Source organism: Typopeltis vanoorti, chromosome 11 (genome assembly GCF_054136105.1).
Source record: "Typopeltis vanoorti isolate ZY-2024b chromosome 11, IOZ_Tvanoo_1.0, whole genome shotgun sequence".
Classification (NCBI taxonomy): Eukaryota; Metazoa; Arthropoda; class Arachnida; order Uropygi; family Thelyphonidae; genus Typopeltis; species Typopeltis vanoorti.
The window spans coordinates 73392951-73418960 of record NC_143559.1 but is presented as its reverse complement, the minus strand read 5'-3'; the positions used below and the strand labels follow the sequence as shown (position 1 = coordinate 73418960).

The 26010-nt window shown below is 33.8% G+C and overlaps 1 protein-coding gene across 1 annotated transcript in view; it reads left to right on the top strand.

The window, feature by feature from the left end:
• Spt6 (transcription elongation factor Spt6) overlaps positions 1–26010 on the top strand; it is a 651062-nt gene that overhangs the window by 504595 nt on the left and 120457 nt on the right. Inside the window, exons 33-35 of the mRNA XM_090401053.1 lie at positions 6908–7014; positions 15491–15579; positions 25001–25116. Coding sequence (XP_090257179.1) covers positions 6908–7014; positions 15491–15579; positions 25001–25116 — 312 coding nt within the window. The remainder of the gene's footprint in view (positions 1–6907; positions 7015–15490; positions 15580–25000; positions 25117–26010) is intronic.

The following is a 26010-nucleotide window of genomic DNA, read 5'->3' as shown; positions in this document are numbered from 1 at the left end:
TTGTTGTTTGTTTTTTAAGTCTCCATTTGATTTCAATAATTTTTACTTATTCAATTTTAATTTGTTTTGTTTGGATAATTAAAATATATATATTTATTTAATTAATTTAAGTCTGCCTGCAGACCACCTGTCCCATCATTGCAGACCACAAGTTGAGAAACACTGATATAGAAATCTCTAGAATTATGTGGGTCAAAAGATGAGGCATTTAAATTCCCCCACCCTGAACACTTGCAGATCTGCTGGAAACAATCCTGAATCACAGCATGGTACAGCATACTTCCTTCAACATTCAGAGGTCTTATAATGTCTGTGCCATGCTTTCTGCGTGGTAGTTCTGGTGGGTGGGGGGAGTGAACCATTAGGATCATATACGAATTGCTAGCTGCAGATCTCAAAGTCATTTTTGGAAAAAAAATTGGCTTAATTGAGATCTATTACTTCTGATTAAATTTGAACAGACCATAGATTTTGTTTTGTAATCAATTATAAAGTTATTAGGACTCTAGTAAATGACTGAAGTAGTTCAAAAATGAAAAATTTCCAACAAATCAACTGATATACAGTTTTTGGTTGTTCCTGTAAAGTTGGCAAAAATTATCATGTATGAACTGCTAATAGCAGAAATTACCTTTCTGCTATTAGCAGTTCACACACACACACACACACACACACACACCATTCCAAACCTAAAATGCACGTCGATGGCATCTTAATCTGGAACCATGGGCAGCCTTCATTTTTTCATTTCCTTGGCCACCTTAACAGGTGGCCAAGGAAATGAAATTCTGTCTCAACATAAAATTTACCTATGAGTTAGAATCAAGTGGTTCACTTCCATTTTGAGATCAAAACTAACTCGAGATTCGTAATAGTACTTCACAATATAAACAATGCCGAGACAAAATAATTTATTGAACTGATTAATATTTAACTGGTTTTCTACCCAGCATCTTCAGAGAAATTATAACTGTGGCAATCACTAAATCATTAGAAACAAAATTCAAGGCAGATGTTAACTGATCTATCTATACAAAGTAGGCTAAACTGCAGGAGCAAGGAACTTTATACACTCCAGGAATTGTAAGAGGATGAAGTTGATCTCTAGGAGAATGGATGAAGCCAGCTGAATGAGCGGTTTGAAAGTGGTATGGAGAATCATATTTGCAGAGAACTTATTTATATTAACTTATATTATCTAATGTACCCTTAATATATGTGATGGGAATAGTTTTGCTGTAATCCCATGTGTTGATTGTAAGAAGTATGGGAGAGGAGTGCAATAAGTTTTTTATCTATTTTATATGAGTTGTAACAATTGGCTAAAAGGCCCCTGAACTTAGTTTCAAGAACTGTGTTGCTTGAACAAATAGGACTTAAAAATGTACTGTTGGGATGAATGGTGGTGTGATTGCTTATATAAATACATTCACGTATGTGTGGCTTTCTTTAAATGTGAAAGGATGATGAGCCATTAGGAAGTTGTCACCAGTGTATCTAGAAAAGGGGGACAATTGTAACTTTCTTCTTCTATCATGAGGTTTATTTTAGGATGCTCGCTGCTTAGATGCACTAAAAATGTGCCCAGTGTGTCTGGGCCATGAGGCCAAATAGCAAACACATGATTAGCATAGTGCAGCCAGACCATTAGTTTAAGTTTAGCTGTGTTGAGTGCTTAGTTTTCAAAATGTTCATGTAGATGTTAGTTGGGGGGGGGGGGCCATAGCAGTCCCATCCAGCTGTTTGTATATTTTCCTTTCCATAAGAAAAAAAACCTGAATAAATAGTGAATTTTCAGTTATGTCAGAAAGGAAATATGGCTTAATGAGTCAAGGTATCTGCCCAAGGTACATTAGTGAATTGAAGTTATGTCAAGGCTGACAATGATGTCCGATTCTGTCGAGGTTAAATTTTTTATTAATGTTTTAAAGTGCAGGAAATTTTTAATAAAATAAGGAGAGAGTTGCCTTTGTGTTTGGGGGGTGAGGAAGTGAATTGGATAAATATTTGGCCAGTTTGTAGGTAGGCTGTCTAGGCTGCCAACTATTGGACAAAGGAGACAACAGTGATTTCATTCCTGACAGACTGTCTTACGACCACAATTATGCCTCTTAGACATAATTGTGGTCCCTTTATTAAATTCCAAAAGATCTTTGTTTTTCCCATTGTGATCAACACTATTGATGATTATTGACCAGCAGCATTCTTAAATGGTTGCTAGAACACATAGTGAATGCCGTTTATGTACATCTGCATAAAGGTTTCTAATTCAGTGGCCAGTAAGTGTAGTAATAGCATGTTGCAATCTAAGACTTTCTATCAGATGGAGAAATGTTAACAGGAAAGATATATAATTGTTATAATATCAAAATATGTGATATGAACATACAAAGGTCATGTGCAGAAAAGATAAAGCTGGAAATACAATATTCATTTCCTCTTATAACTGAGAGAAACATAAACAAACGGACCTAGATCAAAAATATTATTTCTTGTTGTGCAGAAGAAACTTCAGTTCACTATCAGCAGAAAGAAAAACCAATGGTTCAGTAATGTATATGAAGAGGCTTTATACGGGGTTTCCCATAAGTCATGGAACATTCCATAGAAAGGGCCTGTCTTTATGAATGTGCAGTTGCTTCACAAAGATGGACCTTTTCTATGGCATGCACTTATGGGCCACCCTGTATAAAGAAGCGATAAGGTTAAAATGCTACAGGACACATCACCAGGAATACTGAGAACTGTAGGTGCTGCAAAAATTTAACTAGTAAAATATTGTATCAGGAGAAAAGACCTGGTGGTGTGTGTGTGTGTAGGGGAGGGAGGGGTTAATTGACGAAATTGAAAATAATACAGATAACTGAAGGGAGGTTCTTATGATGTAGTGGGATACATAAGAGGATATAAATTACAAAACTCAAATACTGCCCAAGAAAAAGGAATTGTTGAGGAATTAAGACAGTATCTGGGGAAACAACTAAATGAAGCATTACCACTAGATCAAAACCTTACACCTGAGTATAGGGTATAGAAGGAAATGTTAAAGAACCAATGATTGAGTAACTATCTGTGGCTGAGGTCAGAAATGTAATTAAAAAATAAAAAGGCAGTAAGGAAATTGCAGCAGAACTTCTAAAAATTAAGAGTATCCTTGACAACTGAAATTTTAAACTTATCAAACTAATGTAGTAAAAAGATGTCTCACTGGATTGAAATTTACAACCATATCATCTTTTATTTTTAAAAAAGGAGATCTCATAATTACCAGTAAATATAGAGGTATCCTCTCCCTCTCTTGGACACTTGCCACAAACTATTGTTTATGCTGATCTAGAAAAGAATTAATGTGTATGTGTCAAGTTACTAGATACTGTCAGCAGGGCTTCTGCAAGGGAAAGTCACCCATTGATGCTATTTTCATGCTCCAATAATTGTTAGAAAACAATATGAGTTTGATATAAAATGTGTGTGTGTGTGTGTGTGTGTGGTTTATGTGGACCATAAGCATATAACAGTCTCTACATCAGACCATACTGTGGGATGTATGGAGACTTTTTTTTTTAGACTACCAGAAAAGTATGTAAATATATGACATGAATCTGTATCTGGACTCCAAGTGAGTGCTTTCTCTCCCTGACCTCATTCAACCTTGCATCAAAAGAAGTCATTAAACACCTAAGGAACAATGTAGAATTGTATTTCAAACATTTTATCAGCTTATGCTGATGACGTTGCTACCCTTAGAGACACTTGTCAGGATGTTATACATGCTCTAATTTAATTATACAAGTAAATCTATGGATCATGTCATAAACTAGAAAAGACTAAATACAGTATTCTACCATTTACCTAACCACATTAGGAAGAAAATTTGCCATTCTAATAATTGAAGTACATTTACATGGTGCTGTACCAGATGTTGATTGACATGCATGGTTCATTGTTTTGAAAGTTGAATTTGGACAAGTGGATACTAGGAGTCAACATTAACAGTTACAGTAATATGCATCAAGAGATAAGGGACGAGATATGAGAGGGCCAATGGTGAATATTTTGCATTCTTACAACTCCTAAAATCCAGAATATTATCAAGCAAATCCAAAGAGTTATCTATGCCCATTGTTAACCTATGACTGTGAAAAATGATCAACAAGAAAGGACAATAATAGAAAACTTATATTTTTGAACCATCTTATAATCAAAATATTGGATTATATGAATGATGCTACAAAACCTGTTTCAAAGGTCTAACATTCTATCATTTTTTAAGAAGTGAGAGAATTGAATGGTTTGGGCCATGTTTGGAAGGCAGATGACTAACTGATCAAACAAGTACTTATAAAACGATAAGCAAAGACCTGCAGAAATAGCAATATGGTAATGAATGACTTAAAATAGATGGATGAACACTACTCTGAACTGCCATTCCCTAACTAAACCGTGATTCTCCAAAAGATGTGCCAAGGCTATACAAACGAAAAACCAAACATACCACAACTGGCTCAAATCAAGTACTCCATCCTTCTTTAGAGCTTATACTCAACCCGAAATAGATGCAAAAAAAAAAAAAAAAAAAAATTAATGCTTCCAAAACAGAGTTTGAAAGAGCAAAAAGCAGGAAACTAGCACCCTCTCCAAACGTTAGCTGATCCTTTTGGTCTCTCGCCAAAGCAATTGGCCATAACTTCTGCCCAACACAATTCCCATCCCCATCATCACCCACAGAAAAAGCCAATCTCCTGGCTTCACACTTTGCTTCCAATACATGCATAAATTTTCAGGACAACTGGAGATTGTCATGAAAATTTTTGCACCAGAAATGACTCCTATTCTAAGTTGACTGTATATATAACTGGTAATTAGTTTACAGAATTAACAACGCATATAAAGTATATTTTAAGGATTTAACCTTTGGGGTTGGGGGGGGGGGGGGAGTTGAGTAGACGTTTTGCGAATACACACCACACATTGCATACGACCTATAACTGAGCATCTGCAGTGATCACTAATTCATAAGTAGCACACAACATAAATAAAAAAAATGAATTTTAATTAGGAAAAGATTTTGGAAATTTTTCTATTGTTTTTTCCTTTTCTTTGGGGGGTGCCCGGGCCCCTTGGCCCCCCTCTGGGTGTGCCACTGGATTCGGTCATCTCCTTACCATCAGCATTCTTAAAATCATTCTGCCATATACATTTTTTGTTTTACGTGCAACATATCGAAAAAACTGTTTGGGATTCTCTTTAGCCTGCATGGCTAATGTTCTTTCATAATCCGCTTTTGCTTTTCTTACCACACTCGTTACCCTTCTGGCCTGTGCTTTATACCGTTCATGTGCCTGCGTCAACTTTCTCCTTAAATTCCCTCTACAGTTTTTTCTTTTTTTGCAGCTCAAGCTTAAGGGTGTTATTCATCCATTTAACCCCTACTTGATTTATTATTTGGACTCTAGGTATACAGTCAGCCATTGCCTCCTGCAAACACTTCTTAACTGCCTCCCATGCACTATCAACATCCAGCCCTTGCAGTTTTACATGCCATGGCATTGAACCAATCAAACTCCTAAGCTTGTCATACTTACCAGCCCTATAATTCCATATGTACACTGTCTTAATTGTAAATTCCACACCTTTAGCCACCTCCCAAGTCAAGACCCTATGATCACTCTCACCAATTGGTGGCAATGTGGTCATATTCTTTACAGCCAAATTCTCAGATGCAGTTACTAGGTCAAGCACTCTCTGACCCCTAGTATTTTCCATTACATGCTGTCACAGATAGTTATCCCTTAATAACTGCATAAAATCCAATTCCTTTCTCCAATGTGTCCTCTCCTCCTTCCAATCAATGTTACCATAGTTGAAATCTCCCATAATAATTACCTTCCTTCCACTCATTTCTTCTGTTTGCTTATGTATACTGTCTCCACCATCTATTCCATCACTTGGTCTGTATCAGCACCCAACTGTGTATTTTGTTCTGCTAACCTCAATCTCACATCAAATGGCCTCAAATGTGCTCTTTTCTCTATCCTACAGTTCCACTTCTGTTCTCCTTGGCTGGAGCTCATCAGCTATAATCAATAACACTCCTCCCCCATTTTATTATATATATATTATTGTATTTTATTGTGTGTGTGTGTGTATATATATATATATATATATATATATATATATTGATCAGATTATTAAAATATGGAAAACAACAATAAAAAAAGGTATCTGGTTATAGATGACAATAAATAGACTGTGAACCATATTGTACATAGTCCAGAAAGGACTCTGGGTTTAACTGCTATGATTATTAAGTGATGCCAGTATAGAAGAACTATTGTGCATTGTTTAGCCAAAATGAAACATCTCACGGTAACATTTCATAGCAATTAAAGCATGTTATAAATATATGGATGACATTAATGCAAGCCTTAATTGAATTAAAAAATAAAAAATTCCATGAGGAATCAGCATTTGGTTCCTTATGGCATTTTGTCTCTGAAGCCCTGGCTAAGATAAGCTTTATTATTATTTCCATATCTATTTGTATTTGTGCTTGGATGATGCATAATTTTATTTCATTGTTTTTTTTTATTATAGTTTTCCAAGTTAAAGAGTATTGCAGTATGCAGGACTGACATAAAATTTATAAGCAGAGTGTTTTAATATGGTTTTGATATGCCAAATTAAAAAGCTTATTTTTGTGAGCTGAAATGAAAACTAGTTTGATTATGTATTATGAGGTGCACAAAAACATGAATTCCAAAAATGTCTTGGATCATGCTCTTACTTATAATATACTGCAAAAAAGATGGTATGAATTGATAAGATATTCTTGTGATAAAGTTTGTATTTTTGAAGCATAGACATTACTTGATACTTCCTTATAATATAACTGTTTTAATTTTAGCATGGGATGACAGTGAATTCTCGAATAACCAAAATTGATATTGAGAGATTTGCTGTTGATCTAACTTGTCGAAGCTCGGACTTAGCAGATAAAAATAATGAATGGAGGTAAGCCTTTCAAAAAAAAAAAAATTTCTTCACTAATTTTAAAATTTATTAAAATGACTAATTCATCATCAGCACTAATTGTACTTTGTGCACATAATCAACTAACAATTAACTCTCAAAGTATTTTTGCCAGATCAGCTTTTAACTACTTAAAAACAAATTGTGTGAAATGCTGTAGGTTGTGAGAAGAAAATGGAAAAGGTTTGTTTTTGAATTTATTGAAACCAATTGAGCCATTTGGTTTCAGCACCATTAGTGCAGCATTCTGTTGTTTCCATCCACTGATCATATGAGAAATTCAAGATAAATGTAATTTATCTGAATAGGCTTATTTTAAAAAAATATGAAACATTAAGTGATATTTGCTGGCATTTGAAATAGTTTACTGTCGAAATGTTTTTTCACTTTGTTACAAAGTGAATTATACTTACCAAGAAATATTATTCTTGTTTAATCCAAGTGTAAGCAAACAAATTTTGTATTTGAAGTATCTTCACAACTAGTCTACTTGTATATAGGGGCCATTGACTTCACATCATTTGCCTCAGTATTCCATAATGCAAAACACTTCCTTTTGAACATCTATTGATACTGACACAGTTGATGTGAAGTCAACAACCTCTATATACAAGTAGCCTAGTCACAAGGATACTTCGCATGCAAACTTTGTTTGCTTACACTTGAGTAAAGGATTAAACAAGAATATAATTTCTTGGCAAGTATAATTTGCTCTTTTATTGTTCTTTAAAAGTAAATCGAAATCAATCCTTCAGCTAGAAAGGTGGTGCTACATTCCAGTGAGCTAATATTCCATACCAGAGAATGCCAAATTTAGAATTGCATGTTTTTTTTTTTTTTTGGTTTTTTTTTGGCCTTTATTGACAACATTTTCTTACCCCATTCTATAACATTTATTTGCTGTCTCTGCCACTCTCCAAATTCTGAAACTTATTCTAATTTCTTCAAGTGTGATATTCTGCAGTCTACCTATTCAAATAATCAAGTCATCTTTTTAATGGCATTAATGTTTATAACTCCATCTGGTGTCCTTTTTTTCCCCATTCCTCTAATTGAGAGATGCTGAAATATTTGTCCTAAGCAATGATTAATGCATATTGCCCATTTGTCCACTAAATTGCCATGTAATCTTGATATTTTTTCATTTCTTGACTAGTATATGAACATAAGTTAAGGGGGATAAAAATCCCTTATAAGGGATTTTTATCCCCCTTAACTTATCAACCTCGCCAGAAAAAAATAGCCGTTTGGCTTTTCATCTTAGTATATGAACATCTTTATCTAATTTGTCTACAAATAAATTTTATGTTATATTAATTATTCATATGGAAAAGGAGAAGTCTATATTAAATAGTTATACTTGCTATATTTTAAACTGTCTTGTCATAATGATTATCTCTTTATTGTTTTGTAAAGTAAATCCAGCAGTACATGTAATTTTGTTTATCAGTAGAAAACTAGAACAGTCATTAAGTCTGACATTGATCCTCAAAATTTATTCAGTGGAAAACACTATTTTAGTTAAAGATGTAAAAAACAAAAATAAATATGGCAGGTCTCAAACTCAAATTGCATGTGGGCCAAATGCACAATGTGAAAGCAGCTGACGGGCCAGAATTTTTTTTTTTTAACAAAATGAGAGTGAATATATATATATATATTGAACCATACTTACCCCTAATGTATGGATACCACCTCTTTATAACCTTTATAATTACGAAACCCTTTTATAACCTTTATAATTATGAAACCCTTTTATAACCTTTATAACTTGAGAATAAATAATGACAACCTATTCTCTTTCTTTTATTTATTAAATTTTTCTTCGACACATACAGAAAAAATACATATGTTTGTATGTAAATAATTATAAACTTCTTTATTTCTTACTGCAACTTGACACTTGATGGTGTTTTCGATTCTGATAAAGTTTGTAGCCTTGGAGAAAAATTACTAGAAACTATCTTCATCACGGATTGTAGATGCTCATTGGTCAATCGGGTTCTTTTCTTAGACTTATTAATTTCCAACTGCAAAAAAGACTGTTCACATATAAATGTACTCCCAAACAAAGCGATTATTCTTATTGCAAAAATTCGTAACTGAGGGTATTTATCTTTTGACAAGTACGAATAAAAGTTAATCAAATCTATATCTTCAAATCTTTGAATAAGATTTATATCACACTAATTAATTAGTGTGATATAAATGTAACTAGTAAATTAATTAGCTCCATTTGTAGATTTTCTGGTGCGTTATTCACGTTCGTTTTTAATGGTAATGAAAATAATGTAAAATCGGACTCCAAATCATTAAAATCTTTAAATCTTTCTTCAAATTCTTGTCGTAATAATGCTATTTTTCTTGCATATTCTTGAGATTTTTTTTGAAATAATAAGGCAGGATTTAAGATGTAGGAAATGTACGAAATTTTTTGATTCCAGTTGTGTTTCCCATAATTGCAATTTAACTTTAAAAGCTTTAATACAAGCATACATGTTAGTGATAAGTTTATTCTTTCCTTGCAGCTCTTTATTGAGAATATTTAAATGGCCGGTTAAGTCAACAAGAAATGCTAAATCTGTTATCCAGATTTAGATCATTATGTAGCTCGTTAATGGTTTTATTTTTTGTCATGAAAATTTTGATTTGATTTATTAAATCAAAAAACTGTTTTAATACAGCTCCTTGACTTAACCACTCCTCACGTTGTTATAATAAATCATTTTTCCATACTCACTTTCAATTTCTTCAAGTAATGCAACAAATTCTCGATGATTCGGAGTTCGTCCACGAATAAAGTTTACTGTTTCCATAACATTATCCATCTGCAAACTTTTGGCACAAAGTGCTTCTTGATGAATAATGCAATGTATAGTGCAAAATTTATTCTGAAATTTTTCTTAATTTTACCGCTACTCCATTTTTTTTTTACCAACCATAGCAGCTGCACCATCACTTGCAAATCCAACCATTTTATCCCAACTTAATTTATATTTATCTGTTACAGTTTTTATTGCAGAAAAAATATCCTGTTCACCAGTGTTTCCTTTCATAGGAATTATTTCCAATAATTCCTCAATTACTTCAATTTCATCAGTAACACCTCGTACGAAAACGGCAAGTTGTGCTATATCTGTGATGTCAGATATAGCACAACTTTTTTCTTTTAACTGACATCGTAAATCGCTAGTGATTTTGTTAATACGTTCCGCTACCGTGTTGGCTGACAAAGTAATATTTTTAAATAATTGTTGTTTGTCAGGACAAAGAAGAACTAGCAATTTTTCTATATTGAATTAGAAATCAACTAGCAACTTATAATTTTGTTGGATCCTACTTCTTAATTTATACTTTGGATCCGACATGTTAGTCACTATGATGTTCTTAAACAAAATTATAAGTTGCTAGTTGATTTCTAATTCAATATAGAGAAAATTTATATTTATAGACTGCGCCACTATATCTGAATTAGTTCAAGAATTGAAGAAAAATCAACTCACAACTATCCTCTTTTATATGATGTTATTATATATACTGGCCGAGTATATTTAACTTACTTAATTTTCCCGCTTTGGTTCGAATATTTTATGAATGGTGCAGTAAAAGAGATTCAGGCAAAATACAACTTTTCATTAACAAAAGGAACCATTTAATTTTAAAATCATAAATTTTACACTTAACTTCAAATCAGTAAAGATATTGCAATCACTTCAGCTTCTCCGATAAGTACAATCAAACTCTGATAAGATAAATCTGTTATCTCTATATCACAGTCTTTTCATAGTTCCTTAAGTTCCAAATACAATAAAAATTGCAGTAATACCTCTTCATAAACAGACACTTTTAATTTTACGCTTCTTTTAATTCTCCGCGATAGTTACTGTTAACATCAGGGAATTCTAAGATGAAATTCACACACTTCTCTGAACAGAAATATTAAAGTTGGAATAATCTTACCGTTAATCTTCTTCCTTCATCAACATACACACAAACACTTTTAACAATAAACAGCACTCATTAAAATAAATCTTCTAGCATTAACTGAATTAATTTACGGGCACAATACATATAATCAGATGTTCTTGTATGAAGCACTACTGATTACTCTTGAATTAGGGCAATACACAATAATTCTTTAACTTGGGGTTTAATATGTACAGATGTTCATTCCTCCGGCATTCAAATAATTCTTTAGGCACTATAATTCTAAACACCGCTATTATTAAACGCAACCCTGTTGCCTCTATTTATTCTTTAGTTACTTCTTACTATGCTTCACGTTTCAGTGTGTCCTTGAAAGGTCGGCCCTGAAAATAAATCTCAACTAAAATATCGCTAGTCATTCAGTAGTCACTCAGCTATCTTCCGTTGCTTTATTTGTTATTCAGAAACTTATTAGCTAACTGCTTCTCAACTTGTAGACTTTATTTAGTTGCTTGAGTGACATGCTGAATGCCCGATTCCAACTTAATGCCAATCCTTCTCTCTCTCTAATAAATCTCTAATGCTCTAATCTCCTAATGCTTTTTTTTTCCAGCGTTCCTCCTTTTTATATCCATTTTTCCCGCCTAAATTCTTCTCGAGATCTCTTTAACTTTCCAGTAAACTTTCAGCATTTTCAATAAACCTCCTCTTCACGTTCTGTTCCAATTCTCGCGCTCGCTTACTTACATGCGTCTCCATGAGAACAAACAAAACATAAATAAAATTGAGCTATTACATAACGTTAAACTTTCACAAACAGGAATAAATAGAGAATATTTACATTTCAAATAATGCGCAGTTAAATTATCAAATACAAGTTCTTATAATATTAACATAATAATAAATAAAATAGCTTAATAATATTTAAAACAGTCTTTTCATCATTAATATATATATCTTTGAATAAATAATTAAATATTAGATAAAATTAAAGGTAGTTATATGAATATTAAATTATAAATAAATGATTTACATTAAATAATATTTACAAGTCTAGCCTATATGATAGAAGATCATGTTGGATTCTGAACCAAATAATAATTACTCTAATCTCTACATAATCAGAATCCAACATAATCTTTGTACGCGAGTTTTTCCGTTATTAATTTTGTATCGATATGTCTACTCACGGTATACCTCTTTTAAAACTTAGTCATTTTAAGATCCAAGTAATACTTGTTTTCTCTCTTTTTCCAACATAGATGACACCAAATGGGACTTTAGTTCCTTGTGATGTATGTTACAATGTTTTTTTTTTAAACTAGTTCCACTGTTATACCAAATTGTTGTTTGTTGTTTCGTATACTGTGACAAACTGTTCTTGTGCTCTGAAGGTGTTGGATATAATACCAGCAAAATATCAGCTGATAAGTTAATAAATATCAATTATTTTCATATCATTATGTGTTGTAATCAATACCGTTAAAACTAACATTTAATTTCTAATCCCATGATAAAACAGAAAATGAAAGTTTTAAAAAAAATTTCTTGACACACACATTTAGTTAAAGAATTGAGGAAGTAAAGCCACTGTACTAGAACAATCAGTTCCCCTGTAGGTAATTTAGGAAATGACTTTAAAAATTGTCCCGCCAAGAAGATACATTCTGACTTCTATTCTTCTTTTCCATGGTCAGCAGACACTTTCTCTGGTTGAGTTACAGAAATAATTCTTATTGGAATGAATAAGAATTTGGATACTTTCAGCTCCCATCCAAACTCCATTCCAAAAGTGTCGATCTAAGCTTACATCAAATCCCATAGTAGCTACAAAAAATCAATTAAAATTGACTTTTAAATGGCCGGATTTATAAAACGTCATCTCTTATACAGATTGCAGTGTCTTTTGGTCATATGTACCCACAGGGATATTACAGAATATTATGATAGTACTAAATGAAAAAGTTACATCATTACCAACTTTCTATCAACAATTTTCTTAATCTGTTATCTGTAAGAAACTTAATATTGTCAGATATATTTCAGTCTTCTAAATCATTTCTTACTGTATCAATCCTAGATTTTCCTCTCGGTCTTTTTACTGCCATCTAGGCAGAAAACAGTGTTTTGCTAATCTTTGCTCTCCCATTCTGTTTATGTGATGATAAAACCTAAGATTAATTCTGCTCACACATTCCTGAATGCTAACAATGTCAAGTTCCTAATATCCTCATTTTTTTTAATGTGACTCTGCCATTGATGCCATAGGTTCACTCTGCTGATCTTTCTCAGGACTCTTATATCTATCATTTTCGGTCTTAGCTCAAGTGTTTTTTTTCTAACCCACATGCAGTCGCTGCTTGCTTCATTGAACAATCTTTCAAAGTAATTACTCCAGACATCTAAGATATCCTTATCTTCAGTTTGCGTATCACCTTTAATTCCTTTTACAGCACTCTTTCCTTCCTTTCTAAGCTTTTTTCAATAGCCTCCAGAATATTTTGCCGCATTCCTGATATTTATTTTCCATGTTCCTACCAAAGTCTTCCTATGACTTTTTGTTTAGCTAGTTTTACTGCTTTGCATTATTAAACTTTTGTCTGTATTCTCTAATATCATACACTGACTTAATTGCCAGGAACTTTCAATATGATTTCTTCTTTTTCTTGACTAGCTCTTTAATATCCTAAGGTCACTGTGGAATTCTGATTTTTCTATCCTTGCAGACAACTTCACCAAATGCCTCTCTGCCTGAATCAGACATTTTCTTCTGGTCTGCCACTGACTCTCAAAGCTTTGATTCTTGTTTTCAAACTGTTTTATTTTTTCTTGAGCAATACTTATGTATTTGCATCTACAGTTCATCTTGAAGTTTCTCAGCTTTGATTCTTGTTTTGAAAGTTGTATATTTATCTGTAGTTATTTTAAAGTTTAAGTGTGCAAAGTAGGTATTAATATATATGTCACTGAAGAGATACTTGCAAGTATACTTGAGAAACGTTTGAGAAGAATTGTGAAAGAAAAGCTTGGTGAAGAACAAGCTGGATTCGGGCCAAATAGAGGCTGTTAGGATCAGATCTTCACTTTACAACAAATAGTTGAGAAAGCATGGGAATATAACAAAGATCTGTATTTAAGTTTTGTCGATCTGGAAAAAGCATATGACAAGGTGCCAAGAGAGAAGCTATTCATTACGCTACAGTTATATGGTGTCAATGGGACATTATATCAAGCAATACTTAGTCTTTATTTCAGTTGTAAGTCAGCAGTTAGAATTGAAGGAAGTACAGGAAGATAGTTTAATGTTAAATCTATATGAATCACATTCTGAGGGAAAGTGGTATTAAACATGATATCAGAATTGCAGATGTTAATGTCAGCTCTTTGCTTTATGTGGACGATATTATACTTCTAAATAAATCCGCTACAAGTTTGCAAGATTCTCTGACTAAATTGAATAACTGTTGTAATAGATATAGAATGAAGGTCAGCATTAAAAAGACAAAGACAGTGAAAATAGGCAGAAACATTGAAAATATCAACTGCATTGTGGATGGAGAACCTATAGAACAAGTAAAACAGTTCAGCTACTTAGGTACGATTTTTAGTGAAGATGGTAAATTAAATATGGAAATAGACAACAGAATCAACAAAGCTGGTATGGTAGGAAGTCAATTGAATAAATTCATATGGAATAAAAGAGAAATTAGTCGGAACACTAAATTAGCTGTATACAAGACAGTGTTCAAACCAGTTTTAACTTATGGATCTGAGAGCTGGGTCAGAAGTAAAACACTTGACCAAAGACTAGAGACCGCAGATATGAGAGTCTTGAGAAAGATTAGAGGCATGAACAGATGGCATCAATGGCAATATCATATTAAAAACGAGGATATTAGGAAAGAACTTGACATTTTGCATCCAGTAATGCATTAGCAGAGCTAATCTCAGGAGGTATGGTCACTTAAACAGAATGGGCGAGGAAAGATTAACAAAACAAGTGTTCTATGCCAGGTTGGCAGGAAAACGACCCAGAGGAAGACCAAGATATAGGTGGATTGATACGGTACAAAGTGCCTTAGACGATAGAAATATAAGGTCTGATAATGTTGGAGTCTTGACAAGTAACAGACTGATTTGGAGGAAAATTGTAGATAGGAAGTTAGTAATGATGTAGTACTATCATTTCCTGTACATCTCTTGAGGGTACGTGTCAGGAATTTGATGATGGCGTGCAAAGTAGGTATTGTCACTAAAGAGATACTTATCTGAGGAAGTGAATTAATAGAGCAAATGAGCAAGAGCAAACTGATTGTTATAAAAACTGCTTACAAAAGCATACAGACTGGCATACTTAGCACTCATATTCTCAATTAATGACACTGTAATGTATGTAAAGTAATTTTACATACATTATCATGAATTTTACAGCTAAAATACAATTGTTTACAGAAAGCCCATTGAAATCAGTGGCCATACTTCTAATAATCTTATATTTCAAGCTTTTACATTATTATACTATTTTTTTCAGGCTTCCCAAGGACGTATATTATGATTATGATGAAGAAGATAAAGATAAAAAGATTGAAGAAGACCAAAGGAAAAAGCAAAATAGACAGAGTAAGATTCATTTTTGTTCTAGGAAGCATAAGCGATATCACCAATCCTTCGGTGCATTCTGAGTTGAAGTAAATTAATTAATAATCAAATTAAAAATTAAAATGTTTGCTAAATGAATACCACATTCATTTAGCAAACATTTTGAATTTTATGCTGAGAATTGGAGAGTGATGAAGCAGAAGGCCAACACTTTCATTTTTGCTGATTATAGATAAGATATTCATTCATGAGGTGCATGTTGCATCCTTGAAAGTTTAGATTAGCATTTGATTTTGCTTTGAGAAAACATTTTTAGCTTGGTGTACTATACATGATCATACTCAGAAATATAGTGTTGTATATTCTAAACACCGTAAGTGTAATTAAGTCATGCTGCTTTGTTTTTAAATGAACTTAACATATTTTTTTGTAGCTGAAGCAGCAACTTTGCCACAAGTTATTATTTTGTGTGTGTTAAATCTCACCCCATGAAATGTAAGCCTACAGTACATTAGTCATCTTTGTACTGTGGGTGGGCTGAAGGTTACATAATCTACCAACCCTGCTCTTAGAGATCAAGCATGGAACTTCAAGCCACTTCAGTTCTCAAATAAGCAAGATCATAGTCTCACACTTGGAGATGAATGTCCACAGTCTTATTTGTTACTAAATACTTAAGGAATTCATAACATATACTGGAATATAAATTAAAATAAACTTTAATATATATTTCCTATATTTCTGCAACATCACATTGCCATCTTCATGGGAACATAAGATTAAGACATGTGCATGCAGGCACTAGAAACAGCAAATGAGGTCGAAGCGAGGAAACTACTGACCATAGGTTACATGTCTTGTTGCCTAATTTCCCATTTTGGTTTTCCCCACATCACTCTATTTGATATTGCTTTCCCTTCAAAAAGATTAGCCTTGTGTTTAGTGGTGCATATTATAGCTACGTCTTCCTTAACAAAGAAGGCTTTCTTGTTTGTCTATAATGCATAAACTCATAGCTTAGATCTTTGAGTATTCCCCCATATTTATAAACATGATATTTTTGCCTTTCCCCAAAACACTACTTCATTGATTCAATGTACTGACATGCTGATCCAGTGGATCACCACATCATCACAAACTTTAAGATGAAGTTCTATATTCATCTTTAAACATAGAAGGTGAGCTGAGATTAAAATAATTCTGAAAGAGTTATAACAGAGATGCTATAGATAACATTGCCAAAGTCTGAGAGAATGTGACCCTGAAATGATTGTCAGTGGCATAGAATATTTTTGGGCACCCAAAAAATCTTCCATTGTTACTTTACGCCATCTCTGCCTTAAAGTAACAATGAAAGATTTTTGATGAGCTATTCCACTTTCTTTCCAAGGTCATATTATCATTATTAGCATTACACCCTCTGTCCAAAAAGAAACTGAACTTTTGATAGAAAATAAAACACGGGCCAATTATAATTATTCAAATCATTTATTTCAATCAATATACTGTCCCTCAGCTTCGATACAGTGTTTGGCACAGTCAATTAATTCGTTAAATGAGTTTTTTATATCGGTTTTTGGGATACTGTTGAGGGTCGTGGTTACTGCCACGTGAACGTTTTCAGTGGTGTCATATCGCTTTACTTTCATTGGCAAATGAAGTTGGGGGGGGAGAAAGAAGTCACAGGGTGCTTAATCAGGTGAATACGGTGAGTGATCCAACACACAAACTTCGTTTTTGCTCAAAAACTGTCTCACAATGTTCGAATGATGAGATGGTGCATTATCATTCAAAAGTGACCAGCTGCCTGCATTTGAAATTCATGCTGTACGTAACGAATTCTCACTATCAATCGCTTCAAAACTTCCATGACTGTTTGGCCAGGCAGAACAAATTCTTTGTAGATAATGCCCTTGGAATCGTAGAAACAAATCGGCATTGTCTTTACTTTTGACTTTTCCAAGCGACTTTTTTTCATATGCCCCTCTTCTGGTGGTCTCCACTCAGCACTCTGCCTCTTTGTTTTGGGCTCATACTCAAAGCACCACATTTTGTCACCATTAACGATCGTTTCAAGGATTTTTGAGTCCTTACGAGCAGTTTTGATGAGGTCCTTGCAGTGTTCAATTCGATACGTTTTCAGGAACAAATCGAATGTCAATTTATGAAGGCCAAAACTCTCAGTCAAAATGTTGTGCATAGTTGATTTTGGAATCCCCAATTCATCTTCACTTAATCTCATGGACAATTTCGGGTTTTCTTTGATGAAATCGTGCACTTTTTGGATGTTAACTTTGCTCAGTCCAGTTTTTGGAATTCCTGGCTTTTCGTCGTCCTCAAGCATCTCACAACCACTTTGAAATACCTTAAAACACTCGTAAACTTGAGTATGGGATAAGCATTCATCACCGTATGCTTTTTGAAGCATTTGATGCGTTTTGGTAAGACTTTTACCAACTTTAACACAAAAGTCAATCGCAGCTCTCTTGTTTGAAACTCATTTTCCAACCGTTTATCAAAACACTGTCACTAAAATTGGCTTCTAATGAAACAAATGTCATAAACAGTTGACACAACACTAAGAAGGTTGCTGCTTTTGATAACAAAAAGATACAACAGGTGGTGGTGGTGGCACTAGTTTCTTCTTTTTTTGAAAAGTTCGGTTTCTTTTTTGGACAGAAGATGTGTATAGGTATCTCTATCGAGTCAAAAGACTTATTGTGGCTAACTTAAACTAACCTTTGTTCTCATAATACCTATGATATCTCTTCTTAAACACATTCACTGTCTGGGTACTCATGACTAATTCTGGCAATCCATTCCACTCATTCACTCTCCACGCAAAAAAATATAGTCTGCACATCCTATTAATGACACTCTTGCACAACTTCCAGCAGTGACCTCTAGTTATATCTCTTGCTATTAGCCATGTATTGAAAAATTTTGTTTGTGTCAATCTTATAGAATCCCTTTAATAATGTATAAGTTTCTATCATGTTCTCTCTTTTTCGCATTCAACTTATCTTCATTCACTGACCTGTCACCAGCTTGGTCACTCATCTCTGAATCCTCTCCACTGTCTCCTGATTACCAAGAAACCTGGGTGATCAAATCTGTGTGCAGTAGTCAAGATGTGGCCAAATCATAGCCTTATAAAGAGGAATAATCCTTTGAGCTATTTTCCCAACTTTTGTGATGTATCCTCTGAACTTTAAATCTCTGTCACTGTTATCCTGCAATCTAGTAACTATCAGTGTGATACACAGTATGTAACCTTTTCAACCCAAAGTGCATAACCTTACATTTTGCAACATTACATTGAAATCATTATCCTTCACCCACAGTGCCAATTTATTTAAATTATCCTACAGGATATCTACATTGCCTTTATCATCTGTTCCCAGTTTTCCATCATCAGAAAACCGCTGCATATCCCCCACCCTTAAATCTTTCTCCATATCATTAACATACAAATTAAAGAGTAGCAGTTCTAGTATAGAACCGTGATCATCATGAACCATGTCAGTGGTTCGTGATGATCACTGCCTCCTACACTATCTTCTTCCACCTTTCTTTGTCCATGCACAGTGTTGCAGTTTCTGTACATCCATTCCACACCAGTCCTTTATGTCGTCTATCCATTCTCTGTATGGTCTACCCCTTCTGTTTACACCATCCATAATACCAAACATGAATGCCTTTATCTTCCAGTCCTCACTCATTCTGCAGATGTGTCCAAATAATTGCATCTTCCGTTTTATAATCTTCTGCATTAGATTCTCCTTTGGTTGTGTCTTCCGATAGAGCTCTTCATTTGTGATTTTCTGTACCCATCCTATTCTTAGAATCTTCCTGTAACAAGTTCTTTCAAATGCCAAAATTCGTTTTCTTGATTCTTTATTTATTACCCACGTTTCAGATCCATACAGTACACCGCCAAAGATGCATGTTTCCAGCACTCTTAGTTTTGTTTGCAGGCTGATCACTTTACTTTTCCAAATCTGAAGGCCATGTTATCCATGGCCTTCAGATTTGCTCTTCCCTTTGCAATCCTGATCTTTATTTCTTTTTTACAGTCTAAATCATATGTCATTTTACTTCCCAAGTATGTGAACTGTTCTACATTTTCTCTATCAATTCATCCACTTGTAACTTTTGTTTCATGTTCTTCTCACCAAATACCATTGTCTTTGTTTTTTCCAAGTTCATAACAAGTCCAAATCTCTTTCCTTCCTCATTTAATAGTTTTAATGTTTTTTTGTAGTTCTCTTTCTTCTTCTTCTTCCATAATAACAATGTCATCTGCAAATCTCAGATTGTTAATTCTCATTAATTGCTTGACCTGCACTCGTGCTAATATTCCCATCCATGCATCCACATCTTCCGGTGGACCCAGTGGCGTATAGCAGCATCCAACAGTATATTTTATCCTGTTGACTTCTATCTCACGCCAGATAGCCTCAAATGTACCATCTCCCTAGACCTAAAATCTTGAACTGCTATTTTTTTTTTTTTTGGTTGTACTTCTTCTGCTATCATCAGCAGTATCCTGTCCTATTCCCCCTACCCTCCCTAAAAATACAACATCCTTTACATATTCTATCCTCATAACTATATTTTCTGTCAGCCAGATCTCACTAAAATTTTGGCCAAGTCAAGCTAACCAATGGCAAAAACTCCTTCCCTTGATTTCTGTTACTTCTGGCATTTGTGTAATGTCATTACCAACCTATTTGAATTTCAAACTTGTGCAGCTACCCCTGAGACAAATGGAAATTTGTCTCAGGGGTAGCTGAACCTATACTTGACTGTCTCTCCCCTCCCCCCTTCCCTGATACTTCTAGTTTCCCTGAGTTTAAATTTGGATTCCTCGCTGAACAACAGCACTCTCCAAACATCTAACCTCAAAATCATTAAAGAGTACAGTCAATCAGGCATATACAAGTCCTTTTGTCTATCAAATTCACTCAATACATCTATAAATTGCACACCATTCCTCCTGCACTATCTTCTCATTGACTCATTCACATTCATTGCCCTTCTCATTTCATTCCTGTCATACCAAGACAGAGGCAGCAGACTCACTCTTCTTTTTCATTTCTATCAATAACTATTTCATGCCTTCTCACCTTTCAAATCATTTATGCCTGCTAACGGGGGGGGTCTCTGTCTTTTATATTATTACACTATTATCTTTATATTTACCTCTTATTTTATCTATCTCTTACATGCGCTATTGTAAACTTTTGTATATCTCCTTTTCTACTTATTCTAACTGCCTTCCGCACTTGCCTTCTTATTCCTCGAACACCAGAAAATTTATTTGATAAGCTGTGCCAGTGACATCCGTTTTCTAGTAATAAGAAGTGGTAAGTGCATCCAGTAGTCTTCCCATTATATTCAAATTACCCCTGATTAATTAATACCTGCAGTCTTGGTCTACTATCTATTCTTTACTATCCTTTCTCCTGAGTTCCCGCTAATAGGCTCTAATATTTTTTTTTGGAATAGTGCATCGAAAAATTAAATATCAGGTGACACTCTATTAACATTTAAACAACACATTTATTTACCATAAAACAATTTACACTATTATTCCATGAAAGAAAAAATTTGCTTAGTTTAACTCTAAATAGCACAATTATGTTAAGATGCCCTTTCAATTCATGATAATCATGTCACATAAATATCCACTCCTTTCCAATATCAAGTCTCTATCCTAAGCAACTTAAACTATTAACAAACTTTTACTCCTTAACTGTTCTACACATAAGAATATCATTACACATAAAAGTTCGATCCTTCTGATACTAAGATAATACTCTAGGCAAAAATGCACCATTAACAAACTGTTACTCTCTGACATAATCTTCTATTACTTATTAAACATTTTAAATTCAACCATTAACTTTGCTCAAATTCAGCAGTTTAATCTTAGCAGTCCACTATTAAAATTCTCCTATAATTCACAAAATTGAAGAAAAAAATTTAACTCACTTTAGGGCTGCTACCCATTCTGTGTTCTTATTCCCTGGCTTCAGATTGGAGTCCTGACCTTTTCCTCCCGTATCAGGTTTTCTCTCCCTTCTTACACCGCCGATAGATTTACTGACGGCTTCTGTGATGCTGTCCTCCCAGCACTCAGATGAAGATTTTCGACTTGAGGAGTACTTGCGTGTGCGTTAAAATTAACGGAGCAATTCTTTCCCGCTGGTTCCCGGCGAAGGTTTGTCATCAGATCAATGCTTTGCCTGGTGGACCAGCTCCTGTCATCTTTCTTTCATACCATGGGTATGACTTCTCCTGAAGTCGCGTCCTCGATGGCTTTCATCCAACGGACAACCGCTGTAGTACCAATGACGACCTATGGATAACCAATACGCGATCTCCCAGCCAACGCCTTTTATTAACCTTCTTTCGGATCCCTGCACGAAGATATGGGACCCCGAATATTTTGGTACGATCCCTTGTTCTTTCCTTGACACTGACCCTTTCTTTGATCTTCTACTACACTCCTTTAATCCTATTTGTTCGGGCAGCAGAAGTATGTCTGAAGTTTGTCGGTCCGTCTGATTTTGATCTTGAGTGTTTACAATTGGAATTCACAAACAACTTTCATATATCCTTATAAGGAGCTAACATACAAAGTTTTCTGGTGGCAAGGTATTGCCTTTGTGTAATACGTTTTAGAATTTTCTTTTTTAGGGCAGTAAGTACAGACAGTCCCTATGGGATTATTTACGTTAACAAACTGTTTTAACTATATACAGATATACAGGTTATTTTTATAACAGCCTTACAGGGCTTGATTTCTATAAAAACTGATGTAAAGCTTTCTGGCATCATTAAGCTTCATCAAATTTTTATACAATTATTTCATTTTCTCATGTCTGCAAACTAACAGCTTCACTAACATCCTTGATTTTTGCACCTGGGAAACATCACTTTCTCATTAAGTACACCTCTCATCATTGAATTATCTTTCAGTACTTTTTTTTTCATTCTCCCTTCTGATGTAATCTGAAGAATAAAAAGAGCTTAATAAATCTTAATAAACAATGCAAAATAAATCTGACGGAAATTGCTGGTGATGCACACAACCTTGATGCTATTGCTTTTTTGTTTGTTTGTTTGTCTTCATATGACCTTGGCTAGATTGTTTCAAGGTGTGTTTAGGAATTGATTCTCAGATTGATCCATATGCATAGGTAGTAAAATGTAATAACAAACCAGCAGATATTGATTCTTTAAGAATAACATGACTCACTCTCTATGTTATGAAATATGCCAAGAATCCATTCCATCCAAATCAAGCATCTAAAAATTTTTTCTTTATCGCTTACCAACATCTCGACAGCAGGTAAATCGCTTGGATTTCTCTCTCCAAAAATAAGCCGAGCACCACACAACTATGAAAATGACTGAAAAACCTCATTTATATAAAATTTATAGGAATATCCTTGATCTCTCTCTCTCTCTCCCTTCCTCATTGAAGGTGCAGCACTATTCACTGATCTAATGGTGTTATAGATGGGATCATGTTTGTTTTACAAGTTACCAAAATTTTTTTTTATTTTCAAATTTATAATTATTAAAATGCAATTAGTTTTGTTTGTGCTAATTATATTGTTTTTGAGCAGCAGGTTTTCAAAAAATGTTTTTTAGTTATTTTCATTAAAAAATTTTTTAATGAAAATAATTTTATTAGTCAACATTTATATAATTTTATTTGAGAAGGATGAAAGGAACTGGTCTCCATTGCTCACAGGCTGTAAAATAGTTGTTTTTTTCAATTAATTATTGTACGACTGTGTGTACATATATACATTCATTTACATACCAAAAACCCTTAAAAATTATTTATTCTTAACAGAAGAGGTCAGTTTTATTACTACACTCTTTACAATAAAGAAAAGTCTTTCTCTGCCTCTTCTCCAGACATTCTGTAGGGTACTATTCAACTGACCCAGCATTTACATTTCTGCTACTCTACATTTCCTTTACATAAAAGATAAATGAATAATTTATTTTATATGTAACCAATTATAAAACATAGAACTGCAGTATGCTATGGTTTTCAAACAAAATTTAGTTCAGGATTTTTGTTTCATTATTTTTCCAGTGTTCTTTAAGTTATTTAACATTCAGCATCAATAAATTAATATATAGAAATGTATGATACTCTGAAAAGTGATTTTGGGTGGGGTTGCTTTTGGGTTAGCTGATATTTCAGTCAGATATCAGTATGTGCTCTTGCAGAATGATTGGACTGTCTCTGTCAGTTTAGTGTTGTTTTGAAAAGATGAGTGATTGATGATAATGGCAAAAAATAATGCATTAGACCAAAGAAATTTATCGATTTAGCTGGTGAACACTTACAAAATAATAATATTGTCATGATATTTTTCTCTTCAAATGCTCACATTAGCAGCTCAGAATTCATAGAATTGGCCTTCACATTTCCATAAACACTTATATAATCCATAGGAAGTTGTGTATATTCTGCTATATGTGGAATATACACAATTATAATTGTGTATATTCCGCAACACAATTTTAATGGTACAAGCCTCACATAATGCCAACTACCACAAAATGGTGTATATTCCAGCATAATTTGATTTCATAACAGTTATATTAAGGAGGTTCTATGAATTGATGAGTTGGTCTACTTGCTTATTTGGATTTGAAAATATGTGAGGAATGTTATCTGTGTATATCATCCCAATAAACTTTGTCAGATGGTTTATTAATTGTAGCGCTTTTCTTAAATTGATATTTTGAGCTGATCCTTTCATATACTAGTAGAATAATGCACAGAACTGAAGCAATTTTGTACTAAACAAAATTTCAAAATAACAGCATTTTTGACATAGTCCTAACTTCAGTATAGTTCAGATATCCCCAGCTTTAGAAATGATTGGAGAAAACACCAACCAGTATATGTACTATCATAAATTGGTGGGAATGTTCCTAAATGGATTTTAATTCTTGTTCAAGTTGAAAGCTTCATCCATCCAAGGCAGGTTATGTCCCCCGATTAGCAGATTAAGCAATTTAATGCAGGCAATTGGCCATTCCTCTGCTGGGTCCCTCTAGGGATAAGTATTTTATTCACAGGACTGGTTTGCCTGTTATGAGGAACAAAAAACCTGAGTTTCCAGGAGAAATGACCTGATAAAGGTTCCTTACATCGTAGACAGGATTCAAACCCAGGTGTGTTCTGCCAAAGGGCTCATCTATACCGACTGAGCTACAGAGGCATCCATGTTGAAAGTTAGCCAGTTTTAATTTTCTGAGCAAATACATGTTGATTGGCAACTAATGATATGTAAATGCTTTTATAAAATATAGTGTACATTCAGTTGTATATATTGTATAGTAGCACAGTGCATGATTGGTAAAAGAAATACATTTTACACGTTTTTTTTTTTTTTTTTAGCTTATATCAAGAGAGTAATAGTACATCCTTCTTTTCATAATATTGGCTTCAAAGAAGCAGAAAAATTACTGGAGAATATGGATCAGGGAGAGGTTGTAATCAGGCCAAGCAGCAAAGTAAGTTTTTCAGATTATAGTACTCTTTCTGAGAGTTAACGTTTCCTGTCTTCAAGCATTTTTAAGAGAGGGACTTGAACATCATTACAGAGTTAAGCATGCAAATTATTAATATGTTTGTTGTCACTTTGAAAATAATTTGAAAATATTTATAAGCACTACAGTTTTCTTGTGAATTGTTTGTTTTTATCCTCAGATTTTTCCTTTGATTTTTATAATGGTAAACTTATTATTTAGTTTTGTAGAATTTTTGGGTATGTTTCATAACCATTTTCATTACAGTAGGAAGAGATAAACATAAAAAGTCATAAAATTTGTTCAACTTATTTTCTTTTAAACATTGAACTGTCTGTTATGAAAGCTACCTTCATCTCCAGTGGTTATAATGTAAAAACAATCAATATAATAATTAACAATCATGGCCATCATCTTAATCCTCCTTTAGAAGGAGTTTCTAGAATTTCTATTCCATATATTAAAGGACTATCAGAACAAATTGCAAGACTTCTTCGCCAGATTGATCTATAAGTCTCTTTCTGTCCAGCTCAAAAACTAAATACCTTCCTCATCTCTCCAAAAGACAAATACAGTCATACCCCGACTTATGCGAATCTGGAGTTACACGGTTTCTTATATGTACGTATTCCCATCCCACTTCACGCCTCACCACTGGTCTTATCTTTCGGGTGCCGGCCACATTCACCAGTGTTACACATATTGTGAACAAGCACTGACATGTTTTCGTGGTCTCCATTCATACACGATTTTTAGTCTACCAACCTTGCGATTGTTTAATGTTATGTTCTTGATAAAAAATTTTATCACATAAAAAATAATAATGTCATCCAAAAGAAGCAAGTCTGATTCTTCTACAGCTAGCAAGAAAAGAAAAAC